At 53.9% G+C, this 19,419-nt stretch overlaps 1 protein-coding gene across 2 annotated transcripts; it reads left to right on the forward strand.

Moving 5' to 3' along the window:
• The first annotated feature begins 87 nt into the window (after positions 1–87).
• Positions 88–19,282, forward strand: PLIN1 (perilipin 1). Of its 2 annotated transcripts, none has more exons than XM_012463861.3 (11): positions 88–258; positions 1,549–1,607; positions 5,426–5,633; positions 7,850–7,932; positions 9,332–9,596; positions 9,908–10,080; positions 12,823–13,008; positions 13,393–13,638; positions 14,756–16,531; positions 16,720–17,396; positions 18,789–19,282. In XM_012463861.3, the coding sequence occupies exons 2-9, from the start codon at positions 1,563–1,565 to the stop codon at positions 15,077–15,079; spliced, it is 1,530 nt and encodes a 509-aa protein (XP_012319284.1). In that variant the 5' UTR covers positions 88–258; positions 1,549–1,562; the 3' UTR covers positions 15,080–16,531; positions 16,720–17,396; positions 18,789–19,282. The 2 variants fall into 2 exon arrangements, with proteins under 2 accessions (XP_012319284.1, XP_064232365.1); XM_064376295.1 differs by lacking the exon at positions 88–258 and adding an exon at positions 294–327.
• The last annotated feature ends 137 nt before the right edge of the window (positions 19,283–19,419 follow it).

Genomic DNA, 19,419 nt, shown 5'->3' on the forward strand with positions numbered 1-19,419 from the left:
CCGGGGAACCCTGGGTCAGATAACCGTGACAACTGGCTAACCCTGCTTTCTCTCGGTCTCCACCCTCCTCTAGCTGGGAGGTGTTAGTAGCATTGCCCAAGACTCCCTGGGGTGATAGGAATTGTTTCTGCCTGGGGAGACACTCTGCAGCCTGGGCTCTGTGAAGCTGAGGTGGCGGTCAGCTAGAGTGCGCGTTGGGGTCCTGGGGCATCTGCCTTACCTGGCTTGTTTATGAGCATTAAAGGGAAGAGGTTGCAGGTAAGAGCCTCCTGGGTACGTTGCTGGGAATGAAAAACAGCAGGGAAACTACTGAGGGAGAGATTCAAGGTGAATGACGGGAAGTATAGAGTAGCTCTTCTGGGGCTACTGTCTTTTCCAGAACACAGATATATTGGCTTAGAAATAGAGGAATTGGAGAGGCACAGTGGATCATGCCTTTAATCACAGCACTGCAGCTGGCCAAGGCAGGAGTTCAAGACCAACCTGGGCAACATAGTCGGATTCGGTCTCTACAAAAAAATAAGAATTAGCCCTGCCTTGTGGCGCATGCCTGTAGTCCCAGCTACCTGGGAGGCTGAGGTGGGAGGGTTCCTTGATCCCAGGAGGTAGAGGCTGCAGTGAGCCATGATCATGCCAGCACACTCCATCCTGGGCAACAGATCAAGACCCTGTCTCAAAAAAGAGATAGGAAGAGGGGAAGAGGGGGAGAGAGAGAAATAGAAGAATTAACCCAGAGCCTTTTCAAAGATGAAGCCTGAAACGTGTTTGTTTATTTATTTATTTAGAGATGGGGTCTCACTACAGTGTCCAGGCTGCTCTCACGCTCCTGGGGTCAAGCCATTCTCCCACATGAGCCTCAGTAGCTGGGATTACAGGTGCTTGCAATGTACCCAGCTTGAAACTTGTTATTTTAGTCTCTTCTGGACCCGAATTCAAGAGCCTTAAGACTTCATCTAAAACTTTTTATCTCTTATGGCTACCTGCATTTTTCATTTTCTAACCTGAACTCTTAGAAGAAACATGAGTCTTGGCTGGGCACAGTGGCTCACACCTGTAATCCCAGCACTTTGGGAGGCCAAGGTGGGAGGTTTACTTGAGGTCAGGAGTTTGAGACCAGCCTGGCCAACATGGTGAAACCCTGTCTCTACCAAAAATACAAAAATTAACCGGGCATGGTGGCTCGCGTCTGTAGTCCCAGCTACTTGGGAGGCTGAGACAGGAGAATCACTTGAACCTGGGAGGCAGAGGTTGCAGTGAGCCAAGATCATGCCATTGCACTCCAGCCTGGGTGACAGAGTGAGACTCCATCTCAAAAAAAGATAGAAACATCGGTCTTGACAAGTAAGCTGTGGAGCAGCTCACTGCCATGGGACCCTGAGGAGTGGGTCTATTGTGTGACATTCACCCTCCAACCTAATGCCTTCTGTACGGGGCAAATGGGGTCCCAGGCAGCCTGGGCCTAGTGGGTGGCCATGAGAGGTAGAGAAGGGACCCAGCGGAGCTCAAGCCTGAGGGCTTCTGATGGACCTGGGACTCTCTGCTTTGCAGCTTGAAGAGCTAGGATGGCAGTCAACAAAGGCCCCACCTTGCTGGATGGAGACGTCCCTGTAAGTAACTTGGGCATATGTGTGATGGGATGGGCAACTGAGCGCGGAGGAAGAAGCAGGGACGGAGATGCAGGGGACTTAGAGCAAGATATGCCCAGATTCAAATTCTGCTCCATTGACTACCATGCCTTAGTTATTCTTGCCCTCATCACCTTTTGTAGGGGGCAGTTGAGGATCTGGGAGGGGAAAAAAAGATACCTATTAAAAGATAAGCACCTTGGAAACAAGGAGTAGAAATCCTGGCTTGGGAACGGCAGGATGGAGAGGAAGAGCACTGCTGTGTTTAAACCCTGATGCAGAAGCCCGTGCTCTGCTCACCGCCTAGCTGGATGAGTGTTCCATGAGGAGCCTCTGCATCCTGTGACTCCAGCAGCATCATTCACATGGCAAATGGCACCTCCCGGAGTGAGACAGTGCACAGCCTGTGCTGCTGGGTGGGGAGAGGGTGGGATATTCCCTGTGTCTGGTGTTCTGTCACTGACCTGGTTTTCACTGTGACTTGAAGTGGCTTGATACTTTTAGGAATGTTCGATGCCTCCTGGCAAGGCATCTCAGACTTGGGCACAGTTCAGATAGTAAAACTTAAAAATTATGAACCTGGCCAGATGTTGTGGCTCACGCCTGTAATCCCAGCACTTTGGGAGGCCGAGGCGGGCAGATCATGAGGTCAAGAGATTTAGACCATCCTGGCGAACAAGTTGAAACCTCATCTCTACTAAAAATACAAAAATTGCCGGGCGCGGTGGCTCAAGCCTGTAATCCCAGCACTTTGGGAGGCCGAGGCGGGTGGATCACGAGGTCAAGAGATCGAGACCATCCTGGTCAACATGGTGAAACCCCGTCTCTACTAATACAAAAAATTAGCTGGGCATGGTGGTGCGTGCCTGTAATCCCAGCTATTCAGGAGGCTGAGGCAGGAGAATTGCCTGAACCCAGGAGGCGGAGGTTGCGGTGAGCCGAGATCGCGCCATTGCACTCCAGCCTGGGTAACAAGAGCGACACTCCGTCTCAAAAAAAAAAAAAAAAAAAAAAAAAAATACAAAAATTAGCTGGGCGTGTTGGCGGGTGCCTATAGTCCCAGCTACTCAGGAGGCTGAGGCAGGAGAATCACTTGAACATGGGATGCAGAGGTTACAGGGAGCCAAGATCGTGCCATTGTACTCCAGCCTGGGTGACACAGTGAGACCCTATCTCTAAATAAATAAATAAGAAAGAACTAAGTGAGCTTGTGTCACCGAGGCACCCAGACCGGTGCCTGCAGCATAATGGCAACTGGCACGTGTCCTTTCCCTCTGCATGCCTAGAGTTCATTCTGTTATTTATTCTTTTTTTAAGACAGAGGCTTGCTCTGTCGCCCTGGCTGGAGTGCAGTGTCACTATCATAGTTCCCTGCAGCCTCAACCTACTGGTCTCAGGCAGTCCTCTCACCTCAGTCTCCCAAGTAGCTGGGACTCTGTAGTCCACATGCCATCAAAAATTATCATGGCCAACTATTTGTGTGTGTGTGTGCGCGCATGTGTGTGTGTGTGTCTCAAAGTGATCTCAAACTCCTGGCTTCAAATGATCCTCCTGCCTCAGCCTCCCAAAGTGTAAGGATTACAGGCATAAGCTTCTAAGCCCTATAATTCATTCTTTTACTCAAAGACCAGTGTTTTTTCACCAAGGCTCCTGGACGACTGCTGCCAGAAGATGCATTATTAACAGCACAGCACGAGAAAAGATGCATTACTAACAGCACGGAAATGAGAAACTATTGTTCCACTACACCCAGCGTGCTCAGATCACACCCAGAGTGCTGTCTGAGTGCTTTTTTTGAGACAGGGTCTCATCCCGTCAACCAGGCTGTAGTGCAGTGGCATGATTCTGGCTCACTACAGCCTCCATCTCCCAGGCTCAAGCCATCTTCCCACCTCAGGCTTCTCAGGAGCTGGGACCACAGGCACACAACACCATGCCCTGCTAATTTTTTTTTGTAGAGACGAGGTCTCCCTATGTTGCCCAGGCTGGCCTTGAACTCCTGGGCTCAAGCAGGGGTGCTATATTTGTAAGAAAGATAATGTAAAACTATAGCATGTCCAGGAGAGGGGGTCACCAGACCACAGTGTGAACCATTTCAGATTTCAGCTCAACAAAGCTGTCCAACAAGGGGCACAGGCCAGTTTATAAGGGGGAGAGTTCTCATTCATGGAGACATTCAAATTTAAGTCTTGGCTGGGCACAGTGGCTCACGCCTATAATCTCAGTGATTTGGGAGGCTGAGGCAGGAGGATCACTTGAGGCTCGGAGTTTAAGACCAGCCTGGGTAACAAAGCAAGACCCCCGTCTCTGCAAAATAAAAATATTAGCAAGGCATGGTGTCACACACCTGCAGTCCCAGCTGCTGAGGAGGCTCAGGTGGGAGAGAAGGTGAGTGTTCTAGGCTGTGGGAGGGAAGGAGAGTGTTCTAGGCTGTGGGAGGGAGGGAAGGAGAGTGTTCTAGGCTGTGGGAGGGAAGGAGAGTGTTCTAGGCTGTGGGAGGGAAGGAGAATGTTCTGGGCTGTGGGACGGAAGGAAGGAGAGTGTTCTAGGCTGTGGGAGGGAAGGAGAGTGTTCTAGGCTGTGGGAGGGAGGGAAGGAGAGTGTTCTAGGCTGTGGGAGGGAGGGAAGGAGAGTGTTCTAGTCTGTGGGAGGGAAGGAAGGAGAGTGTTCTAGGCTGTGGGAGGGAAGGAGAGTGTTCTAGGCTGTGGGAGGGAAGGAGAGTGTTCTAGTCTGTGGGAGGGAAGGAAGGAGAGTGTTCTAGGCTGTGGGAGGGAAGGAGAGTGTTCTAGGCTGTGGGAGGGAGGGAAGGAGAGTGTTCTAGGCTGTGGGAGGGAGGGAAGGAGAGTGTTCTAGTCTGTGGGAGGGAAGGAAGGAGAGTGTTCTAGGCTGTGGGAGGGAAGGAGAGTGTTCTAGGCTGTGGGAGGGAAGGAGAGTGTTCTAGTCTGTGGGAGGGAAGGAAGGAGAGTGTTCTAGGCTGTGGGAGGGAAGGAGAGTGTTCTAGGCTGTGGGAGGGAGGGAAGGAGAGTGTTCTAGGCTGTGGGAGGGAAGGAGAGTGTTCTAGGCTGTGGGAGGGAGGGAAGGAGAGTGTTCTAGGCTGTGGGAGGGAAGGAGAGTGTTCTAGGCTGTGGGAGGGAAGGAGAGTGTTCTAGGCTGTGGGACGGAAGGAAGGAGAGTGTTCTAGGCTGTGGGAGGGAAGGAGAGTGTTCTAGGCTGTGGGAGGGAAGGAGAGTGTTCTAGGCTGTGGGAGGGAAGGAGAGTGTTCTAGGCTGTGGGAGGGAGGGAAGGAGAGTGTTCTAGGCTGTGGGAGGGAAGGAAGGAGAGTGTTCTAGGCTGTGGGAGGGAAGGAGAGTGTTCTAGGCTGTGGGAGGGAGGGAAGGAGAGTGTTCTAGGCAGTGTGGCCAGCATCCACAGGAAGGGTGACAGTACCTCAGAAAGACCAGAAAAATGTTTGGAGAAGCCACCAATCAACCCTAGTCGAAAACTCTAGCCAGTAACAGCACTTGCTCTGTAGCAGGCGGTATCAGGGGAGTGATTTGTGCTGGGGGTGGGATGTGACTCAGCCCCTGGTGAACAGAACTTGCCTTGGCAGCTCTCCAGAATTTGGTCGGTGACCAGGAGGACGTGGCGGCTGACTTGTTTTCCCGGGGATCTCCCCTGCTCTCAGGATTGGGGCATCCAAAGACCTCTTTGTCGTTGGTTCCCCCAGGTCACTTAGAGTCAGGCTAGTCCCCATGACCCTGGGGTCACTTCCCGGGTGCCTGGAGAGGGAGGGCCACAGCTTTCATGTGTTCCTTCCACAGCAGGAGCAGGAGAACGTGCTGCAGCGGGTCCTGCAGCTGCCCGTGGTGAGTGGCACCTGCGAGTGCTTCCAGAAGACCTACACCAGCACCAAGGAAGCCCACCCACTGGTGGCCTCTGTGTGCAACGCCTACGAGAAGGGCGTGCAGAGCGCCGGGAGCTTGGCAGCCTGGAGCATGGAGCCGGTGGTCCGCAGGCTGTCCACCCAGTGTGAGTCCTCGCCGCTCAGCAGCTGCCTGCTTGTTCACTGCCTACCTGACAGTCTGTCTGTCCGCCTCTCAGTCTGTCTGACTGTCTGATAATTTGCTCGTGTGTCTGCTTAACTGCCTACCTAGCTGCCTACATCCCATTGCATGGTCTTACCTATGGATATAAAAGTATACATATGGCTGGGCGCGGTGGCTCACACCTATAATCTCAGCACTTTGGGAGGCCGAGGTGGGCAGATCACAAGGTCAGGAGTTCGAGACCAACCTGGCCAATATGGTGAAACCCCGCTTCGATTAAAAATACAAAACTTAGCTGGGTGTGGAGGCAGGCGCCTGTAGTCCCAGCTACTCGGGAGGCTGAGGCAGGAGAATCGCTTGAACCCAGGAGGTGGAGGTTGCCGTGAGCCGAGATTGCGCCACTGCACTCCAGTCTGGCAACAGAGTGAGACTCTGTCTCAAAAAAAAAAAAAAAAAAAAGGTATGCATACAGATCTGTTTTAATCTATAGATGCCTGTCTATGGCCCAGCTCCCATGTTCCTAGGAAATAATGATGGCCAGAGAATCTGCAGGGGAAGGGAAGGCGAGCTGTGCGGCAGTGGTGAGGGTGTGGCAGCACAGTTGGCAGCAGTAAGAAACCAGCAGAGTCTGGGAGAGGCAGAGGCAGCGGCACTAGGGGCCCTGGCAGGGCTGGAGGACCATTCTCCTTGGAGGGAGGGGAAAGCTGGCCGAGCCCAGCAGCTGATGGTAGCGGGTCGTGACGGGAGGGGGCAGCAGAGAGCCGCCAACCAGGGCCCTGGAGGCAGAAGACGGCTCTCCTGCGGGCCTTGCCAGGTGTGCCCGACTCAAATTGTTCTGCCCCATCTGAACATGTGGTCTCCAAGGCATCGCTCCTGACAGCGCTGAGGGGAGCCACAGTCATGCCAAGAAGTCTAGCACCTTCCACCATCCTAATTAGAGAGTAATGGGATTTGAGGACTCCACGCAGCAAACGGGAGAGGACAGATGGGAAGGCCAGCCCTGTCCCTGGCTGCACCTCCTTCAATGCTTTCCCTGAGTCTCGTTCTGCCTAACTGGAAGACAGCCAGGTCATCTGGGCTCTCTGCTGCTTGAGCATTTTGTGAAGAAAAATAAGGTATCTGGATAAAGAATACAGGAAAGTGCATAAAGAACTCTCCTCTAAAGCTGTGGTCCCAATGGCCAGGGTTGCAGAGCCCGTGTCGTGGCCGACCTGGGCGGGATCCCCCTGAAGCATGTGCAGCTCTGAAGCATGCCCTCTCTCCAGGGCAACCCTTTCCCTTCCCTGCCACCTTCTTCTGATGGTCGACCATCTCAACACTGAGTGGTTAAAAAGAAGGGGATAGGCTGGGCGCAGTGGCTCACGCCTATAATCCCAGCACTTTGGGAGGCCAAGGCAGGTGGATCATGAGGTTAAGAGATCAAGACCATCCTGGCCAACATGGCGAAACCCCATCCTTCTAAAAATGCAAAAAATTAGCTGGGCGTGGTGGTGCCCGCCTGTAGTCCCAGCTACTCAGGAGGCTGAGGCAGGAGAATCGCTTGAACCCGAGAGGTGGAGGGTGCAGTGAGCCAAGATTGTGCCGCTGCACTCCAGCCTGGCGACAGAACGAGAATCCATCTCAAAAAAAAAAAAAAAAAAAAAAAGAAGGACATGGACAGCCCGGGGCCTGCACTGGCTGTGCTGGGAGTTTGTTGCATTGAAAGCAAAGCAGGCTCAGCCCCAAGGCCTCACTGCACCTGCCTCCCTCTCACACCTCTGTTCTCCCTCCTCACGCTCACTCAGAGCCCCCATGCTGGTGGGGAGGGAAGAACAGTGATTGTTGGTGATTCATTTGGTTCCCATCGTTCTTCCTCACAGCGATCCTGCCAGGAAGGCACCATTAATTCACCATAGGAAGCAGAGGCTCAGACAGGCTGGGGCTTGCTGAGGCCACAGGCTGCACAGATGTGGGCACTCGGCCTCCTGAGTGCAGGCCTGAACAACTCCAGAGTTCCCACAGACAGAAGAAACCGGCCTGGGTCTCGAGGAGTCCCAGCGGACGTAGGCTAAAGAAGGCCAAGGGCCCGGGGCCCAGAGATGCTGGGAGGCAGCAGGCCTGGGATTTGAGGGCTCCAAATTGCTTCCTTGGCACAGAGGCCACTGCTAGATTCTCATGGTGAGGGGCGGGGCTCACCCAAACCTGGCCCTTTCCTTCCAGTCACAGCTGCCAATGAGCTGGCCTGCAGGGGCCTGGACCACCTGGAGCAAAAGATCCCAGCCCTTCAGTACCCTCCAGAAAAGGTGAGCCCTTCCCACCTCGAGAGCCTCCCTGCACTCTAGTCACCCCTCAGGGAGGAGAGGGCAGGGGCTGCTGAGGCGGTGACTGTACGTCTGTGTCCCACGGCGAGCGCCCTCCAAGGCCGGTGGAGGCTGCCTGCTCCCAAGGCCACACCACGGACTCCTCTCCCCGTGAAGCCAGATGGAGGTGGGGTTCCTGGAAGTTGGGTTTCTGGGACCAGCAGGCACAATCCCAGAGGCAAACTCAAACAGATGCTTGGGGCATTCCCACTACCCCCAGTACCGCGCCCTGGGGTCTGGGGTTCCATAGTCTTTCCTGGACGACTTGGCGACTACAGCTGCCTAGGATCACAAGTCACACTCATGAAGATCCCAGGAGTGTCATCCCAGGTCCTCAAGATCCAACATTTTATGGACCATGAGACTGAAAGTCACTTTATGTGGCTACATATTCATTGGGTAGTTGCTATGATAAGGGCCCATTTTTGCTGCTTCTGGGGAACAAGCTTCAGTCTCTGACCTCGCCTATCTCACTGACCAGCTGTCCACCCTTCCCACAAACATGTACTGAGCCCTCCAACTATCCGCCTTTCCCACGAACACATACTGACCCCTACCCTAAGCCGTATCCTAATTCATCTGTCTCACTGACCAACTGTCCACCCTTCCCACCAACATGTACTGAGCCCTACCCTATGCCTGCCGCATCTATGTCACTGACCAACTGTCCTTCCCACAAACGCGTACTAAGCCCTACCCTATGCCCAGGGCCATTGCCTGTGCTTAATCAAGCTCTCACTGAACCCTCTTATCAATCCTCTGGGATAGGGGTCATTACCTCCACTTTACAGAGAGGAAACCAGTGTCTTCCCACGGCCACACAGCCTTAATTGGAGACCACGTGAGAGCAGGTCTGTTCAGCTATGAGGTCTGTGCTCTCTGCTCCCCTTTTTTCCAGATAAAGGGCAAGGTTTTTGTCACAAAGGAACTCCCAGGATAACGAAGAGAAGTCAGATTATTTCAGTGCAGAACCAGTGAAGATCAAGCCCACCTGTAAATCAGTAGAAATGGCGTGTTCTGAGGAAAGGAGGGAGGAGAGTCCTTGTGAGCACGAGGGTGTCAGGACACGGGCCACCAAAGAGGAGCTTTGGGGTCATCCTCGCAGGATGGGAGGGATCTTGACAGACAGTGGTGCAGTGTGAAGGAGCCAGGAGACCAAGTGGGTGGCACAGGGCAGGTTGGCGCCCTCTCCCTTTAGAGCCCAGCTTAATTCCAGGTACCCAAGTATCAGCACCAGCTCCCTGGGCCTTTAGATGAGGCCTTCCTGGGAGCGAGGCTCAGGGTGCCAGGCCCCAATAGGGTGGCCCTTGTAGGATCTGCAACACCCCACTTACTCCCCTAGATTGCTTCTGAGCTGAAGGACACCATCTCCACCCGCCTCCGCAGCGCCAGAAACAGCATCAGCGTGCCCATCGCCAGCACTTCAGACAAGGTCCTGGGGGCCGCTCTGACCGGGTGTGAGCTCGCCTGGGGGGTGGCCAGAGACACTGCGGAATTTGCTGCCAACACCCGAGCTGGCCGGCTGGCTTCCGAAGGGGCCGACCTGGCCTTGGGCAGCATTGAGAAGGTGGTGGAGTACCTCCTCCCGCCAGACAAGACAGAGTCAGGTACCCACCGTTTGGAGGCTCGGCCTGGGAGTGAGTTGCTGTCACACACATGGCCTGGGATTCAGCAGGAGGTGGCAGGGCTCATCCAGTCCCTGCTCTGGAATAGGGAAGGCCAGTGGGATTTTCAGATGGATTTGCAATCATTCACCCCACCCCTGCCCCATCAGTAAAGAGGGAAAGCGAGTTGTGGAAATCACCAGTGAGTTTGTGGTGGGACCAGAACACCTGCTTTCCAGCGCTAGCCATGACCCAGATCTCCCTGGCCCCTCTCTGATCAGTCTTCTCTTCTTTTCCCCCACATCCCTACCCAGCCCCTGCTCCTGGACACCAGCAAGCCCAGAAGCCTCCCAAGGCCAAGCTGAGCCTCGTGCGCAGGGTTGGGGCTCTGACCAACACCCTCTCTCGACACACCATGCAGGCCGTGGCCCGGGCCCTGGAGCAGGGCCACACCCTGGCCACGTGGATCCCAGGCGTGGTGCCCCTGGTGAGTGTCTGCCCTGAGCACTGACTGACCCCGTGCCTGGGAGCCCTGTGTGCCTCCCAGGCCCCCGACCACCCACCTACCACCCCTTCCTGTCCTGAGAACGTTCTGTCTTCCATCCTGGGCTGGGGCTTGAGTTCTAAGGACAAAAGGCCTTGAGAGGGGTGGAGGGCAGCCTTCCAGACCACAGGGAAAGAGAAGGACAGGAGGTTAGCCGAGGCCAGGCCTGCCTTGCTAGAGCGGGACTGTTCACTCCCCACCACTCCCAACCCCAACCTCTTTGTATTTTAGCAGAAATAGGCTGGATTTTTTCCATAAGGAATTTTGGTAAGAAACTAAGACCAGAAAAAAAAAAAATAAGGCCGGGCACGGTGGCTCACGCCTATAATCCCAGCACTTTGGGAGGCTGAGGCGGGTGGATCACGAGGTCAAGAGATCGAGACCATCCTGGTCAACATGGTGAAACCCCGTCTCTACTAAAAATACAAAAATTAGCTGGGCATGGTGGTGCACGACTGTAATCCCAGCTACTCAGGAGGCTGAGGCAGGAGAATTGCTTGAACCCAGGAGGCGGAGGTTGCGGTGAGCTGAGATTTCACCATTGTACTCCAGCCTGGGTAATAAGAGCGAAACTCCATCTCAAAAATAAAAAATAAAACAACATTAAAGCATAAGGGTCAGCAAACAAGATGACTTCTTTTTCGCCATCTTTTGAGCAGTACTTTTTTTTTTTTTGAGACAGAGTCTGTCTCTGTGCTAGGCTGCAGTGCAATGGTGCAATCTCGGCTCACTGCAATCTCCACCTCCCCGGTTCAAGCATTCTCCTGCCTCAGCCTCCTGAGTAGCTGGGATTACAGGCACATGCCACCATGCCCAGCTAATTTTTGTATTTTTAGTAGAGACAGGGTTTCACCATGTTGGCCAGGCTGGTCTCAAACTCCTGACCTTGTGATCCACCCACCTCGGCCTCCCGAAGTGTTGAGATTACAGGCGTGAGCCACCGCGCCCTGCTGAGCAGTACTTTTAAAAGTATCCTCAGGCCGGGATCATTCATTCAAGCAGATGTTGCCCCCAAAGGGATTCAGGAGTAGTAGTTCCTCTGTCCCCTGCATCAGTAAGGGCTGAGACTGACCCACGTGCCTGGACCCAGCCTGCAGGGTGCAGAACCTCAGATGCTGCCATTCACATAACTAGAGTGGCGTCCCCAAAACTGTATAAGAAGGAGGCCCTGTTTGTGGGGCTCCCTAGAGGCTTAGAATGTGCCTCAAGAGACACAAGCCCACTTGCTCGGTCAGTTTCTTCCCATGGGACACTCTGGTTCACTGAAGTTTTCACTCTTTAAAGATCTGGGAGGAGTATCTACTAAAGCTAACATACATGTATCCTATGGCCCAGCAGTTCCACTCTTAATGTATACCCAACAGAAATGAGCACTTACATCTCCCAAAACATGTTTAAAATGTTCAGATTAGCTATATCCTTAGCCAAGGGCTGGAAGCAATGCTAATGTCCATCAACTGTAGAATGGGTAAATTACGGGAAATTTGCACGATGGAATATTACACAGAAATGAAAAAGGAGGCTCGGAAGCTAAGCAGGGTCGGGCCTGGTTAGTACTTGGATGGGAGAAATGAAAAAGGAGGAACTACTTCCATCTGCAGCAACATGGGTGAATCTCACACCCTACTATTTCACTAAAGGAGCTATTTGTGAATGAATACACACGGTGTGACTCCACTTATGTGAAGTTCAAAAGTAGGCAAAACTAAGGCACAGTGACAGAGATCAGGATTGTGGTCTCTCTTGGGGCAATGTGGACTGAGTGGGGACATGGGGGGTCTTCGGATGTTGAAAATGGTGTCTGTTGGCTGGGTGTGGTGGCTCACATCTGTAATCCCAGCACTTTGGGAGGCTGAAGCAGGCAGATCACAATGTCAGGAGTTTGAGACCAGCCTGACAAACACGGTGAAACTCTACTAAAAATACAAAAATTAGCTGGGCAAGGTGGCACATACCTGTAATCACAGCTACTCAGGAGGCTGAGGCAGGAGAATTGCTTGAACCCAGGAGGTGGAGGTTGTGGTGAACCCAGGAGGTGGAGGTTGTGGTGAGCCGAGATTGTGCCACTGCACTCCAGCCTGGGCAACAGAGTGAGACTCCATCTCAAAAAAAAGGAAAAAGAAAAAGAAAATGGTCTCTTTCTTGATCTGTGGTGGTTACACAGGTGTGTACTTTTTTTTTTTTTTTGAGACAGAGTCTCGCTCTGTCGCCAGGCGTCAGGCTGAAGAGCAGTGGCTCGATCTCGGCTCACTGCAACCTCTGCCTCCCAGATTCAAGCAGGGCTCCTGCCTCAGCCTCCCAAGTAGCTGGGACTACAGGCACGAGCCACCATGCCCAGCTAATTTTTTTTTTTAGTAGAGATGGGTTTTCACCTGTTGGTCAGGATGGTCTCGATCTCTTGACCTCGTGATCCACCCGCCTTGGCCTCCCAAAGTGCTGGGATTACAGGCGTGAGCCACCGCGCCCGGCCTAGGTGTGTTCTTATAAAAGTTCACAGAGCTTACAATAAGATGTGTGCACTTTAGTGTATGTAAATTACCACTTAACAAAAAGTTTCAAGAAAAGTCTGCTGGGGCTGAGCCCTGCTCACCATCCTGACCCTTGGGGCGAAGGGCTTCGACTGCTGGGGCTGCTGGCTTTCACCAGGGGCAGTGGAGCCAGCAGTGTGCTGCCACCCTCCCTCAGAGCAGCCTGGCCCAGTGGGGTGCGTCAGTGGCCATGGAGGTGGTGTCCCGGCGGAAGAGCGAGGTTCGGGTGCCCTGGCTGCACAGCCTCGCCACCCAGGAGGAGGATCGTGAGGACCAGACAGACACGGAAGGAGAGGAGACAGAGGAGGAGGAAGAATCAGAGACTGAAGAGAAGTTCAGTGAGGTGAGGGGAGACTGGGAGCCCACAGAAGGGGTGAGAAGCAGAGGCATAGGGTGGTTCCCCAGATGCAGGGGCACGGCAGGCGGGTGCAGCGCCCTTCACCCCACCCTCAAATGCCCAGCCGATGAGGGACTTCCATGCCATTCTCTCAGCTGACCCTTCCAACACTCTGTAAATGGCAGGGCAGAGATGACTGTCCTGTTTTGCAGGAGAAGAGACAGAGGTTCAGAGGGGGATGTGACCTGCCCAAAGCCACACTCTAGTGGCAGAATAGGCCTCAAATTCTGTACATTGGTGTTCCCATGTGTTCTCTAGCTCTGGGGCTGGTGGGGCGAGAAGGGTCAGGGGAGTCACCGCGGGAGGCACTGACCCTGCTCTGGCCCCCAGGTAGCAGCCCTGCCAGGCCCTCAGGGCCTCCTGGGCAATGTGGCACACACCCTGCAGAAGGCCCTCCAGACCACCATCTCGGCTGTGACATGGGCACCTGCAGCTGTGCTGGGCATGGCAGGGAGGGTGCTGCACCTCACCCCAGCCCGGGCCGTCACCTCCACCAAGGGGAGGGCCATGTCGCTATCAGATGCCCTGAAGGGCGTCACTGACAACGTGGTGGACACAGTGGTGCACTATGTGCCGGTGAGTCCCACCCCTGGCAAGCTGTTAGTGTCCCAAGGGGGGCTGGACCGGGCAGATAAAGTAGATGTGACTGAAGGGGCTGCAGACCCGTCCTTTCCCTCTGGAGACCCTCCTCCAGGCCTCAGTGCCCTGCCAACATGTCCACATACTGCGCATCTCCCAGCCCCAGGAGGATAGAGGCCCACGGCCCTGGCCTGAGGCCTCTCCCCTTGGCCCCTCCCACTTGCTAGTAGGAGTCTCCTGCCTCAGTCCCGGGATCCCAGTGGCTCACCCTCACCCCTCTACTCCCAACTGAAGGGCCCGGCAGGTTTAGGGCAGGTTTGGGGCAGGTTTGCATGCTGAGGCCTGGGAAGGGTTGGAGAGACTTCCAGGGCACCCTAGGGGTGGGCCATGAGTTCAGGAGACAGCAGCAGACCCCACCCAATTCTATCACCTGTCACCAGTAGGAAAAACCCCCGGGGATACCAATGCCATCCCTTCGGGAGCCCCTTTCCAGAGCAAGTTACAGGCTGGCAGGCCTGAGCGGGGCTGGTCAGGGCAGAAGGCACCCATAGAGCTGGTAGGGGGTGGGTTTCTCAGTCACTCTCTCCAACAAGCAGCATGCCAGGGATCTTAGCAGCCGGCCTGTTTGCCCTGCGCCCCGGCCAGCCCCAGGAAGGTGAGCCTGTCCCTGGCCAGGTCACTGTGTGGGCTGCAAGGAAGGTTTAGGAAAGCTGATGACGTCCCACTGAGCGTTCCCCGGAGGGAGGCCCAGGGATCCTGAAACTCTGGGAGGCCTGGCTGGCCTGAGCGGCCTGGTCCATGGAGAGGCTCAGGGTGGGCAGGACCTCGGGGCTTTCCCCGGTGCCGACAAACTACCATCCGGCCCCCCAGCCTGTGTTCTCCCGATGGCCGCTCCCGGGGGAACAATCGAGGGGCCGGGCAGGGGCAGTGGGTCGGAGGCTCAGGGACCAGCGCCAGGCCGGGGCTCTAAGGCGGCTGCGGGGCCGAGCAGGGGTGGTGGGGCCGGGGCCGGGCCGGGGCTCTAAGGCGGCTACCAGGCCCGGGGAAGGGTCAGTGGGTCCGGGGCGCAGGGATGGGGCCGGGCCGGTGCTCTAAGTAGACTGCTGGGTTCCAGCTCCCCAGGCTGTCGCTGATGGAGCCCGAGAGCGAATTCCGGGACATCGACCACCCGCCCCCCGAGACGGAGCGCAGGGCGTCGGGAGGGCAGTCCCCCGGCCCTGAGCCCGCCCCGCGCCCCGCCCCGCCCCGCGGAAACCTTCGCCGCGCGCGGAGCCCGGGCCCGGAGGACGAGGCCGACCCTCCCGCTGCGCCGCGCGCGTTCCCGGCAGTGCCCCGGGAGAAGCCGAAGCGCAGGGTCAGCGACAGCCTCTTTCGTCCCAGCGTCCTGGAGCCCATCCTGGGCCGCGCGCAGTACAGCCAGCTGCGCAAGAAGAGCTGAGCCGCGCGCCCAGACCTCGACTCTCCGCACACAGAACCCGCTCCGCCCCGGCCAGCTGCCTCTTCCAAAGCAGCCGCCTGGGACCCCGCTGCATCCCCCGGCTGCCGAGGCACACACTTTCTCAGCATCTTTCTGGGGCTTCACCCTCAAAGCCAGTTTTTGAGGGACACCAGAGCCACAGCCTGCTCTGAACTAAAAGAAAAATGGCCTCCGTTGATTTTTCATCTCTTTAACCAAACGTGTGGCCAAAAGACTTTTGACCATTTTTGAAATTCAGATTCTGCCTCTGTGGATCAATATTTGCCACGAATGAGTAGGTCTGGTCACCACCCTCAAGGTCCAGACAGAGGTTTTGACACATTCTTAGCACTGAACTCAGAGATCCTCTGACGATCTAGGCTCCCAGCAAACTACTTTGAAGGGAACAATCAGATGCAAAAGCTCTTGCGTGATTATTCAAAATTCTAGTGTCACTTTCTGAGTCCCCGCCCCTTCACGGGCTGGGTCCCAGGCCTGTGCTCTGCAGAGCCCGCTGCTTGCTCGCAGCCACATTTCCATTGGCATCATCACTGCCTTCACCTGCATAGTCACTCTCTTGATGCCCCCAGATGCTGGGGAAGGAAAATGGTGATCATATTTAGACTTTATAGCCACAGAACAGAAATGTTAATATTTGATAAATCTAGACAATACATTCATACAATTATAAAATTCATACATTGCAAAAGGGTGTGTATCTCTCTCCCTGAGCCCCCATGTTCCCCTCCATAAAAACCACCACGGTGCCGCTCTCATGTGTGCCTGTAGTTATGGGCTATGCCCCTGCAGGCACGCGTCTGCACTTCCCGCTTGCCTTCACATTAGCCTGCTTTTTTCACTTAATAACTCAGCTTGGAGAGATTTCTGTATCACATCATAAATCCCACTCACTCTTTTTGATGGCCGCATAATAACTACTGCGTAGTATGGATATGCCTTATTTGATTCAACTAGTTCCCTAACGATGGACTTTTAAGTAGTTTTCTTTTTTTTTAATTGCTACTGCAAACAGTGCTATAATAAATGTCCTTACCAAAATGTCTAGTGTGCATGTGTGGATATGTATGTATATGATAAATGTGTAACTTGTAACCATGACATGCTAGTGAAAGAATACGTGCACTTCAAGTATTGCTAGATAATGCCAAGTAGCCTTCCAAACTAAACTCTATTTTTCTAGTTATTTTAACCTGCAGCTTCAGAAATATGCACAGAAAATTATGACTCTTTGGTCAGTCCTTTTAGACATCTGTATATTTATTTATTATTATTATTATTTTTTTGGGGGGGGGACCGAGTCTCACCCTGTCACGCAGGCTGGAGTGCAATGCTGCAATCTTGGCTCACCGCAACTTCTGCCTCCTGGGTTCCAGCGATTCTCTGCCTCAGCCTTCCGAGTAGCTGGAGTTACAGGTGCGCGCCACCATGCCCAGCTAATTTTTGTGCTTTTAGTAGAGATGGGGTTTCAGCATGTTGGCCAGGCTAGTCTTGAACTCCTGATCTCGTGATCCACCCGCCTTGGCCTCTTGAAGTGCTGGGATTATAGGCACGAGCTAATGCAGCCAGCCTGACATCCATATATTTATATTCGTCTTCTACAGGCCCCCTCAGATGCATAAGCACCCACTCTGTTGGCTCTGCACCCTGGAAGCCCTGCTCCTGGAACTGACTCTGGGGCCCTGGCAGATCTTTGGTGTAATGAGACATGGGCCTTGATCTGCAGTTTTGGAGTCTGAGGATGGCAAGAATGGGGACAGAAGAGAGGCTGGTAGACACACACATGAAGACATGGCCAGGCCCCTGAGCCAGCCGTGGGCCCTCCCCACCCTACTTCCATGATATAAACTACACACAGCAGTTCCCTGGGGGGTGTGGAAGGTGGAGTTGGCAAGAGGCGTTCTGAGAAGCTGATTTAACAGGGCTGAGAAGACAGAGCCCAGTACAGCCCTGGCAGGGCTCCCATGGACAGATGCTGGAGAAGTGATCTCGGGCCTGGATGTGCAGAAAGAAACGCCTGCCCGTCCCGGGCCTCACCCACCCGGGTTGCATTCTTCCTGGGGCTCCGGAAACCACATTCCTAGTTATTTGCTCCTCGCCAGCTCCATGGCTCCTCCTGCTAGGCTGTGTTCCAGAAGGCAGGAAAGCTGCCTCCTCAGCCGCATGAGGGCTGTGGCCGCCAACAGGCCTGCTGGCCAGCCCAGCTCCTTCACTCAGCCCTGGACCTGGGCGCGAGACTACAGGCCACATATGGAATAGGACAGCCCAGGAAGCAAACAGTGTAAGTTGTAAGTTTCTTTTTACTCTTAGAAACCTCTTGAATAGGCAGCAAGGTACACTGAAGCTGCTTCGCTGTATTTTGGAAACGTTTGGGCCGGTAACAAGGGCAAAGTGGCTCCTCTAAACGGTAGACATTCGCTTTCTTGGCTCTAGGCTCAATGGGGGACTTTCCTCTGTTCTGGGAGGCATCACTTTGGCAAGGCCCCCCAACACTCAGTATCTTGAGTAGCTCAGGACCTACCAAAGACCTTCACTTCACATCGGGTTGCCCAGGGTCCTTCAGAGAAATATCCAACGCCTTCCATTCCAGCTTACAAAACGCACTTCTTTTTTTTTTTTACTTTTTTTTTTTTTTGAGATGGAGTCTCACTCCGTCGCCAGGCTGGAGTGCAGTGGCACGATCTCGGTTCACTGCAACGTCCGATTTCCTGGTTCAAGTGATTCTCCTGCCTCATCCTCCTGAATAGCTGGGATTAGAGCCACGTGCCATCATGCCCCGCTAGTTTTTTTTTTTTTTTTTTTTTTAAGTAGAGATGGGGTTTCACTATGTTGGCCAGAATGGTCTCAATCTCCTGACCTTGTGTCTCACTATGTTGCCCAGGCTGGTCTTGAACTCCTGATCTCAAGCTATCCTCCTGCTTCAGCCTTCCAAACTGCTGAGATTCCAGGTGTAAGGCACCATACTCAGCCTTGAGTTTCTCTCTAAATGAATTGTATATGCAGGTTGGAGTGCAGTGGCACCATCTAAGCTCACTGTGGCCTCCACCTCCTAGGCTCAAGCCAGAGTATCTTCCTACCTCAACTTCCCATGTAGCTGGGACTATAGGCCCATGCCACCATGCCTGCCTAATTTTTGTATTTTTTGTAGAAATGGCTTTGCCCTGTTGCCCAGGCTGGTCTCAAACTCCTGGGCTGAAGGGATCTGCCTGCCTTGGCCTCCCAGAATGCTGGGTTTACAGACCTGAGCCACCTTGCCTGGCCCAGAATTGTACCTCTTTTGTTTGTTGTTTGAAATGGCGTCTCGCCCTGTTGCCAGGCTGGAGTACAGTGGTGTGATCTTGGCTCACACAACCTCCACCTCCCGGGTTCAAGCAATTCTCCTGCCTCAGCCTCCTGAGTAGCTGGGGCTATAGGTATGCATCACCACACCCAGCTAATTTTTGTATTTTTAGTAGAGAGGGGGTTTCACCATGTTGGCCAGGCTGGTCTCGATCTCCTGACCTTGTGATCCACCCTCTTTGGCCCAAAGTGGTGGGATTACAGGTGTGAGCCACCGTGCACAGCCCAGAATTGTACCTCCTAAACATGATGTTTCATCAATCAACATCACCTTTTGTTACATTTTACACACACGAAGATCCAAGTTCAGTTTTCTGCTTCTTCACATTTTCAGGGTCTAATATGATTCTTTCTGGTGATCGTGGTGGCAGGCTGCTCTCTGTTGTTCTTGCTCAGGACGGCGACTGATTTAGAATATTTGGGACCAATGGTGACACTCCACAGCATGTCACAGAACACCACGGTGTCATCTGCTCTTCCCAACTGCTTGAGCTTTTAGTTTCTACTTAATTGAATTATCTATCAGAGGAAATGGCACAGCTCCTGGCATCGGACCGACAGACACTTGGTACCTGAATGATGGTCCTTTGTGATACACGATCAGTTGGCCAGCCTCTCCTCTACATCGAGGCTGTGGTTGTGGAGATTGTGGAGGACTTCCCTGTATCCACGCTGTCCCACATGGGTATTGCAAACCAATCAGGGTAGCTCCATTCCCCTTGACAGTGATTAGTTCGGGGGTACACAGGCCTAAGCTGTGTGGTACATGGAACGGGAAGGAAATCAGCTTGCAGGGCTCTTGACCAAGACACACCACACACTGCTGTCCTCTTCCTCAGGACGTTTTGTGTCTGAAGGTGATGGAAAAAAAAAAAGGGGGGGGGGAGGGCCGGGCACAGTGGCTCACGCCTGTAATCCCAGCACTTTGGGAGGCTGAGGCGGGTGGATCACAAGGTCAAGAGATC

Source organism: Aotus nancymaae, unplaced genomic scaffold (genome assembly GCF_030222135.1).
Source record: "Aotus nancymaae isolate 86718 unplaced genomic scaffold, 86718_ANA_hifiasm-v0.15.2.pri h1tg000014l, whole genome shotgun sequence".
NCBI classification, from domain to species: Eukaryota; Metazoa; Chordata; class Mammalia; order Primates; family Aotidae; genus Aotus; species Aotus nancymaae.